The 10059-nt window shown below is 33.3% G+C and overlaps 1 protein-coding gene across 1 annotated transcript; it reads left to right on the forward strand.

Annotated features, from left to right (window-relative positions):
* Positions 1-864: 864 nt before the first annotated feature.
* On the forward strand, positions 865-5195 carry LOC131612478 (selenocysteine methyltransferase-like). Its single transcript, XM_058884269.1, has 7 exons — positions 865-1110; positions 1276-1332; positions 1530-1759; positions 2136-2265; positions 2914-3117; positions 3304-3375; positions 4655-5195. Exons 1-7 carry the CDS (start codon positions 946-948, stop codon positions 4817-4819), a joined length of 1023 nt encoding a protein of 340 aa, XP_058740252.1. The 5' UTR covers positions 865-945; the 3' UTR covers positions 4820-5195.
* Positions 5196-10059: the final 4864 nt, after the last annotated feature.

Here is a 10059-nt window from a genome sequence, read left to right on the forward strand (position 1 = left end):
GCACAACCAGTTGAGTTTATGAAACATGGCGAAGAGAGAAAGGTGTACAGGCTGCATAAAGTCTTATATGGACTTATGCAAGCTCTTGGTATCCTTTACTTGAGCATTGCCTTCGTGTGTCATTCTCAAAGAATCAAATATATACTTAAGAGAGTCTCTATTTGTTATCTTTTCATATTCCATATAAGAAATCACATCCAGTAGAATGGTTTTAGCTTTATGGTGATTCTTATACTCTTTCTTCTGTTGGTCGTTCATACTTATTCTTTCGACCTTGTTTCCACTTGCATCAACAGGATGTTCGTAGCCATCAACTCCCTTATCCCATAGATCAACATCATATCCAAGAAAAAAACTTTCTATTATGTTCTTCGAGTAATCAAATCTTTCTCCATCAAAATTTGAAGGTTTAGCATTGTTGTGTTCTCTTTCATTGATAACTGGTGGCAGTGGTGGTGTAATGGCCATAGTGTTTTACAGAAAAATTGTGAATCTTTATCTAACACAATTAAGTGTTTGCTACCAGAATCGGAGCTCTGGTGCCAGTTGAAGGTGCGTGAAACACAAGAAAAAGATGTTTGAATTGAGTTTCAAAGTTTAAAATAATTTCTTCTCAATTCAAAAACACAAGAACAAAAATAAATAACACAATTATTTTTATCGTGATTCACTGTTAACGAAATTACTTCAATCCACCCGTTATGGTAATTTTGTCTTAATCCATGGTAATTAAATTAATTACATACCCATAATAAAGACTTCCTATATATTCTAATTTTTAAATTGAATTCATTAAAACAACAATATTAAATAAAACAAACTTAAGGATAACAATTAACAAATTTGATTTTAAAATGAGAGAAACCCAATGATAAAAGTAGAAGCCCTAAATCAAATTATACTGCAGTAACATCAATTTCTTCCCCCTCTGTTGTCCGTGTCAAAATGTCGTCGTCACTGATATCGGATTTTCTCCGTCAAGCCGGCGGAGCTGCCGTCATCGACGGCGGTTTGGCGACAGAGCTTGAACGCCACGGCGCCGACCTCAACGATCCCTTATGGAGCGCCAAATGTCTCATTTCTTCCCCTCACTCTGACCTCATTCGCCAGGTACATTTCCTTCTTCACCTTTTACCGTTAAACTTCATTTCGATTAACCTTTTTTTAATTCATTTTTCATATATCATTGATATCATTGATTTATAAACTGTTATTAAATTAGCTAATTATTTAACTTAATCGAATGATGCTATGATCATGTTTTCTATGGAGCAGGTGCACCTTGATTACTTGGAAAATGGTGCAGACATTATTACCACAGCATCTTATCAAGTGAGTTTCCGTATCTGTGTGTCAATGTCGGACACCTGCACTGACACTTGTGCTTAAGTTTAATTAATTAATTTTTTCAAATTATCACCGGTTTGGCTGTATCAGTGTCGAGGCCGTGTTCGGGTGTCCGTGTTTCATAGGTGTTTTTGCTTTTTGTTACTAATAAAAGCTGAAGTAGTTGTTTGTAATGTTCATAGGCTACCATTCAAGGTTTTAAGGAAAAAGGATTTTCAGATGAAGAAGGTGAAAACATGCTAAGAAGAAGCGTTGAAATTGCTTGTGAGGCTCGCGATTTGTATTATGAAAGATGTGCTGAGAGTTCTTTGAGTGATGAGACTGATGCAAGAGTCCTCAAGCCACGGATGATCCTGATTGCAGCTTCTATTGGGAGCTATGGAGCTTATTTAGCTGATGGATCAGAGTACAGGTGAAATGCCTAAGATATCTGGAATTTGGTTCCAACTTGTGCCGTTGAGTATATTTGATATATTACCTATTTTGTACTCCATTTATTTGTTAGCAATTAAATTTCTATTTCTATTATGGTATGTTACTTTTCTGAGTGTGTTTAACTTGGTATGTTGTTTTGGCACTTTTTTTGCACGTCATAGAAACAATATCAGAAGGTTGTCTGAAATGAATGTGTTCATCTTGCATGTATGTTTTGGAGATTTTTCCTTTGTCGAATAGAATCATTAATGTTTTATAAAGCTTTAGGTTTGATAGACTTTTGTTGCTAATCTCAGCACTTTTAACAAACATATTTTTCATGATTGATATGCTTCTTGACATGTTCTTGGCAGTGGGATTTATGGTGATGCTATCACATTGGAAACTCTCAAAGATTTTCATCGAAGAAGAGTTCAAATTTTGGCAGATTCGGGTGCAGATCTGCTTGCATTTGAAACGATTCCAAATAAGATTGAAGCTCAGGTATCCTAGAAAGCTTTGGACAGTCAAATGCTAAACTACCCTCTATGATATTTGTATTTGTTCTTTTAGAAGAATGTTTTTGTTTGTCTATCTCTTAAGAAAATTAACGGAGCATTAATTGTTTGTTCCTTCCAACTTTACCCTCAATATTAATAACCCGGAGAGTAGATCAATAGAATGATAAAATATTTTGATTTACGAATTTTATTGAAGGGGTAATTCAGTTAAATGAACTCTGCTTGCTTTTAAATGAGGCTATTAACAACTTCCTTAATTCGTGTTCAATAATCAATCTTCGTTAAAAGATAGATAAAGATGGATAGAAGAACTCTAAGATATGTATGGTTTCTAGAGAGGAAATCAAATTGGGAGAGAACTAGGTATTTTAAGTAAGCATGGAGATTGTTGCAGTATCTCCATACTGCAGTACAGTACATTCTACCTCTTCCAACTCTACGATCCCCACCGGTGTAGACTGGAAAATAGGGATTTCTCAATAAAAAATCTCTTTCTTGATTCATGATCCAGTATCTATTAAACTTGCAAAACAAGTATGTAATAAACAACAGTCTAAAGGAAAATAATAAGCTTGGACATTCAAAAATTTAAGTCTCTACTTACAATTTCATTTTGGTCTTGTCTAAGCAGGCTTATGCAGAACTTCTGGAAGAAGAGAACATAAAGACTCCAGCATGGTTTTGTTTTAACTCTAAGGATGGAGTTAATGTTGTTAGTGGTGATTCTATAGAGGAATGTGGCTCCATTGCTGAATCGTGCAACAAAGTCTTTGCTGTTGGAATCAACTGTACCCCACCTAGATTTATACATGATCTTATACTTCTGCTTAAGAAGGTATAACCTTAGTTTTTTCTAACTGAATATGCGGGGTTAACTGTTGAACTTCTTCCTTGTTCATTAGTTTCATTTGCTACTTTCATTAGTTTCATGTAAGATAATATGTTAGTATTCATAAATTACTATAGCTTTCAATTTATCTGTGCGAAACACACGGCCCTGATTCACATGTAATTCGTTCAGGTGACTACAAAACCAGTTGCTATATATCCAAATAGCGGGGAAACTTATGATGGTGATCGAAAGGAGTGGATGGTAAGTTAATTTCATCTGGTTGTACTGTTGCATTTTATGTTGTTATTAAATTATTGGTGGTCATCTCTGTCTTTAAAATTCAACAAAGATCAATTATCGAAGATAAAAGCTGTGCTATCTGAGTAATATTAAATTTGAACCAATATACAGTGGAAAATTTGATTGTGGAAGTTATTTTGCCTGAAATAAAGAAAATTGTATGCAGTCAAATAAAAGAAGAGTCAAACTTAAGTAAGATTATAATCCGTGTGTGCCACTGTGCCCAACCCTTTACTTGACCGTGTAATCATTCTATTAGTTTTTATTTAAAAAGTAAAACTGATTCAGAGACTGTTGTGTAATTTGTCACTTATAGCAGAATCGTGCTTAGAAGCTGGAGTCTAAGGTAGCCTTTGTCCTAGTTTCTATTAAGTTACTTTAAAGTAGAGCTTAAAAATATGAGCTTAAAAGTTATCTTGTACATTATGTTTATGAAAGTTTTAGTAAAACAAAGGATCTTAAACCAGCCATTATTTTCAACCTTCATTTCTTCAGTCCTTTCTTCAACCGATCCAGTTGGACTGCTGTCCCCGGGGCTCTCATGCCAACTTGAGAAATACTTAAAAGGTCTGAATAACTAGAAAGATACTTCAAAGGTTCGAGTTATCTGCATATAATTGATTTGAAAAGCTACAAAAGAGAGGCCCTCGTATGTAGATTATTGTACACGAGTAAATAACAATGAAGAATAAGAAAATAATAGCTGTAATAATGAAACAATCTTGGTGTTATGTGTGGAACAGAAAAAAAATAAAAAGAACAAAGTATTCTATATTAATAAAATCCTAATTACAACATAAGTGTAAGGGCGAAAGAAACTTGGCCAAACATTACTCAAGTGTAAGTGGTCGTATAGTACCAGTAGGTGTTAAACATAGAATGACAGATTTCACAGTGGAAAAATTCGTGTAAAGAACTTTGAATGCAGATTCATTTTGGAAAGATTCGTGTATGAATCTTATTGAACTTAACTTCATATACTAGTGATGTCATACCATTTTGGACATAGTTCAAATAGATGAGTTATATTACTTAACCTTGTTTAGCCAGCGGACTTCTAAGTTTCCTGGAACAGTGTTAAGGAGTGTATATAACATTGAAAACATGATTAATTAATGGAACCTATGTGGACTTGAACTACAAATGTTGGTGTTATTAGTATTAATATTGGAGTTGGAGATCAAATCTTGAGATATTTCTTGAATTATGTGATTCTGATATTAGGCTGTTCCCGTTGCAGCAAAATACAGGCGTTACAGATGAAGATTTCGTCTCGTATGTTAGTAAATGGTGTGAGTTAGGGGCTTGCTTTGTTGGTGGCTGTTGTAGAACGACTCCTGTTACCATCAGAGGAATATACAAGACACTATCCAACAGTCGATCTGCTACTCTTGCGACAGATTGACTGCCCCCCATATTCAGAAAGGAGGTAAATGTGCAAACTATTCTAAACTTATAGGTCAAGAATGCAAGCACAGCTGCAATCGGTCATGTTCCTACTTTGGGCCGAGCGGGGAAGATAAATATGGCTTAGCTGCGCTAATAAAATGGCAGTAACATTTTCTTTTCAACACACTCGTTAGTTCGAGTGAAGGAGAACGGGTCTAAATTATACTGTGTTGGAAAAATTCATCGGTTATTGTAACTTGGAACATAATTTTCCCTTGAAGCTGGTGTCCGGATAGTAGCATTCTATGCACATTGCATTCAACTAGAAGGAAAAGATGTTTCTGATTCTATTTTCTTTCAATTTTGGAAAAAGAAATGGCCATTAATTACTACTACTATTTTTTCTTTTATAAACATAGTACTGCTTATTTTTATACTTCACACAACCTGATTTGTTTTTGTTAGCAAATTCTATTAAAATATAGATCAAATGCAGTCTTACCCATAATTAGGGCTGGTGATATGGTAAACCAAAGTAGGCTTTTTACAATTTATGCCTGGCTTGATGAAAATATAAATTCACTATTATTTTTTATTATTTTATTTTAACTTTAAATTTACTATTATATTATTTCAAATTTGGAATTTAATTTATAAATATAAAATATCGATAAATCTAGATAAATTCAGATATATTAATATTATAAGACTCAAATTTAGATGAGTTCATATGATATAGATATTGAAATTAGTTTAAATAAGGATAAATAACTAAAACTAATCTTCCTACTATAGTTGATGATGATATTAGTGAGACTTTATTTTTTAAATGATTTTCTATTTTATTCTTTTCATTTGGCCACCTGTACCAAATAAAACAAGTACTGTACAATTAAATACACAAAGTACAATAACAAGTTTAATAAAAGCCAATACACACTACAAACTTGTTAAAAAGTGCTACACGAGGAGAGTTGGGTATGGGCCCGTTAAACCTGGGTAATGTGCTAGTCTTAACAAAATAAATAAATAAATTATTTAAATTAAAAAATAATTTGGCTTAATTGTAACTTTGGTCTCTCTATTTTGTCTTTTTTTCGATTTCGATCCCCCCATTTTTAAAACCACGATTTTGGTCCCCCTTCTGAATTGTTTGTTGAAAAAGAGACAGAAATAGGGACTAATTTTGCAGAAAAAAGCAAAATAGGGGGACGCAAATTGCACAGAAAACTTAAAATGGGGACTAAAATAGTGGTTTTTAAAATAGAGGGATCAAAATCAAGAAAAAGATAAAATAGGAGGACTAAAATTGCAATTAAGTCAAATAATTTAAAATAGTAATACAAAAAATTTTTTAAAATAAAAAAATTATCTGATTATTTTAAATTAAAATTTATAACTCAAATACTAATAATAAAAATTTCAAAAAATACTTGAAAGTAATTTTAATATATATTTCAAACTAATAATTTCTAATATTTATGTATTGGATAGTTGCATTTTTCTTATCCATAAAATTTAATATAGACAAAATTATAAGAGATACAAGGATAATTAATTTTACAAATAATTTTTAGATGGGAACGAACCCATGAATTTGCATATTAAATTTCCATAACCTGAACAAAAATCTAAATTAAATATTTTTTTAAAAAAAAATCTAAAACTTGGATGGGCCGCGGGTTAATGTTGGTTCGTGGACATTGGTCCAGGAAATTTCTTTACCACCTTATATATCTGAAAAATATCTTATGCAATTTCAAAAATATCTCTCAGTTTTAAGAGATGTATCTCTGTAACGCATTATTACTATTTATTTAGGGTCTAATTCAAAAATATATGAAAATTTCTTTGGCCACCTCCCTATGGGGGTCACCCCCAGCGAAAATTCCAAAATACCCCTGCTTCGGAAGTTCATTTCCGAAAGCGTCTTTTTTTGAAAAAATTGACTTATTTCGGAAGTTCATTTCCGAAAACATTATTTCGGAAGTTCACTTCCGAAATACTGCGATTTCTGCAGATTTATCAAAACACTCCCCCTCCCTCAATCATTTACCCTAAATCAAAACAAAAAGTGGCAAAGGCGAAAATTTGTGCAAACAGAATTCCAAAGCTGCATCAAGGCTCCAATCACACTGCTAAACAACATTCAAAAGCCCTCAATCCTAACACTTTGTAAGTTTTGCAATTTTTAGATCTAGTTTTGTGATGCATGTTATTTAGGGTTTTAATTGCATAAATGATATATGGTTAGGTTGTTAGTAGTATTTAGGTTGTTTAGAAGCATTTTGATTTGGTTTGAAGTTTGGTTTAGGGGTCTGTCATGGAAGTTGCAGAAAACTCCATCGCAGGGGTGTTTCGGAAGTTCATTTCCGAAAACACCTCCATCCTAATTTTCGGAAATGAACTTCCGAAATGTATCAGAAGTTCAAATTTTTTTATTTTTTATTTTGTCTATGCATATTAATCGTTTTCAATTGTTTACAGGAACATGTCAGGCAACCAACCAGCACGCAGGACTGCGTCTTCTAAATAGGGCGCTAAGGGAAGAAAGGGTTCTTCAAAGAAGGAGGTGAAAGAGGTGAAGGAGGTGAAGGAGGTGAAGGAGAAGAAGAAGCTTTTGACTGGTTCTGCTTCTCGTCCCCTGGGGGTCCATGGCTCGGACGTGCAGGCTCAGCCTTCAGGCGTGATCAACGCTGATGGTTCTGATACTGAGTGGGATGAGGATTGGTATAATTATCTTCATTCGGAGGAGTTCGCTCGTCGGGAAGAATAACATGTTTTTATTTTGTTTGATGTGTATTTTGTAACCCTCGTCGGGCAGAATAACATGTTTTTGTTTTGTTTGACGTGTTTTGTTTTGTTTTGTTCTGATTTCAGATTGTATCGCACAGTGTTTTTGTATTGGATTTATCATGTTAGTTTTTGGAAGTGGTAACCGGGGTCGGAACATATGACGGAGGAGGTGGATGTTCGGAGGAAGAAGAACCGGAGGTACGTCCACCGCGAGACAAAGGAGCCAATCAATGTAAGCTATAGTTTATCATTATCATCTGGGGACGTCATTTCTAAAAAATCAAGATTAAAAATAATAAGATTTTTTTTCCCAATTTTTTGTAATGACGTCCCCTGATGATAATGATAAACTATAGCTTACATTGATTGGCTCCTTTGTCTCGCGGTGGACGTACCTCCGGTTCTTCTTCCTCCGGACATCCACCTCCTCCGTCATATGTTCCGGCCCCGGTTACACCTCCTCCGTCATTTGTTACTTACAGTAGTACGTATTTTTATTAAAAGAATAAAAAAACCTTTTGAAATTTGGAAGCCTTTTTTTCTCCCCACCACTCTCTCATCCCCACCTACCCGTGTTCAACAATATGTAACTTTAATTTTATGTAATATTATCGTTGTAATCTTCACCCGATTAAATAAAGCGAATTGTTGTTGTTTTTCATTTTATTCTGTCCAGACATATTTTCGGAGGTTCATTTCCGAATTCTCCAAGGGGGGTGCGTTCGGAGATGAACTTCCGAAACACCACATTTTCTGAAAAGTAACTTTATTTCGGAGATGCATCTCCGAAATCAATATTTTATATTAAAAAAAACACGTTTTCGGAGATACATTTCCGAAAACACCTTTTTTAAGAAAAAAAGTACAGTTTCGGAAATGAACTTCCGAAACAAGGGGTATTGTGGTAAATTCACCAGGGGTGGGCAAGAAGGTTAGGAGGTGGGTGAAGAAATTTTTAAATATATTAAATTTTAGTTTATCCGGAGATATATATCCAGAATTTGAAAGTATAATTATATTTTCATAAGGTGTCTTAATAATACATAAATATACATTAAAAAATTTCCTTGGTCCATATACCCAACTCTATACACAAGTAAAAGCACAATAGAAATGCAGAGATGCTTTGTCAAGAAATAATGTTAAACAAGTAAAATATGAGCTAGCTCAACTGCTCAAGAACATGATGGATATACAAGCTGGAGATCATATAATTATTTTGCATGCCAATATTAATGTGGCAGAACTAAAACAGGAAAAGAAATAAACTTTATTATATAGTAACCTTAGGCGGGTAAAACATTTTTACCACAAGGCTAACTTTCCAAATCAGGCCAATTATTAAACTCTTATCCATGTACCTACCAGTCATTTTCCTAGCCCCTCTAGGTGTGCTACAATTTATCATATCATTATAACTTCTATGAGGGTACAGTTCATAACATTTTCTAATAGGAGAAAACAATCAAGGGGCCTACACTGTTGCCAAATTGCACCTTCAACTATCACTCTCTGATCTGATCAACCGATATGCAAAGAAAGGGTTAGAAAATGATATGGACAAGGCATGATAAACAGTGAAAATATTAACTTTTGTATAGTTCAATGAAAATGAGGAAAGGGACTAAACTGGTAACAAACTTGTTTGGGTGAAAAACCTTGTAATTTTTCCACTCCTTGGTGAAAAATTTCATATCAATACAATACTAGGCTTATAGAGACAACTGACTTGTTTGTTTTCCCTCCTTCTGGGATTTTGTTTTTCCACAAACTGCAAATCATTTATGTTATTTAAAATGCAGCTGCTTCAATGCTTCATTTTTGTCCTTTATGTGATTTTGGTAAAGTATATGATTTATGCTTCAATTCAAGGGTGGTAAAATGGCCCCTCTCAAGATCTTTATGTATTTTGTAATGTCATACTGGTTTGGTAGGCTTGTTCTGCATGCACAATAAATACAATTAAGAAATGTTAATTATTTTTTCAATAATAAATAATACTCTTTGTTTTGTTTGCAAATTTTATTCAAAACTTATAAAGCCGATATTGTCAAGTTGAATATCATCACTCAAATTCGAATTTAAAATTTTATAGTTGTGTACAAAGTTTTTTTATAATGTCTTATATTTGTTTTGTCACGGTTAAACTGTTGCTCCAAAATTTAAGATGGTTGGTTTCTAGTGATTATTAATACTTCTTTTACATGGGAAAAAAACTAATAATTCTTTTATAATTTTAATTGAGTTTCTTGCCTCTAATTTTTTTTTCAAGAAAAATAATTAAGAAATAGTATTTATATAAATATTTAGTTAATGTTATATTTTAAAGCAGTAGTTACATAAATGTATTGATTTGAGAGGTACATATAATAAAAATTTCATGTGTGTGCACAAAAATTATCATGTGATACTTATGGTGGGCTTCAATAACTTTAACATCGCAAAGTAGCATAACTTTTT

This window comes from Vicia villosa, linkage group LG6, assembly GCF_029867415.1.
Source record: "Vicia villosa cultivar HV-30 ecotype Madison, WI linkage group LG6, Vvil1.0, whole genome shotgun sequence".
Classification (NCBI taxonomy): domain Eukaryota; kingdom Viridiplantae; phylum Streptophyta; class Magnoliopsida; order Fabales; family Fabaceae; genus Vicia; species Vicia villosa.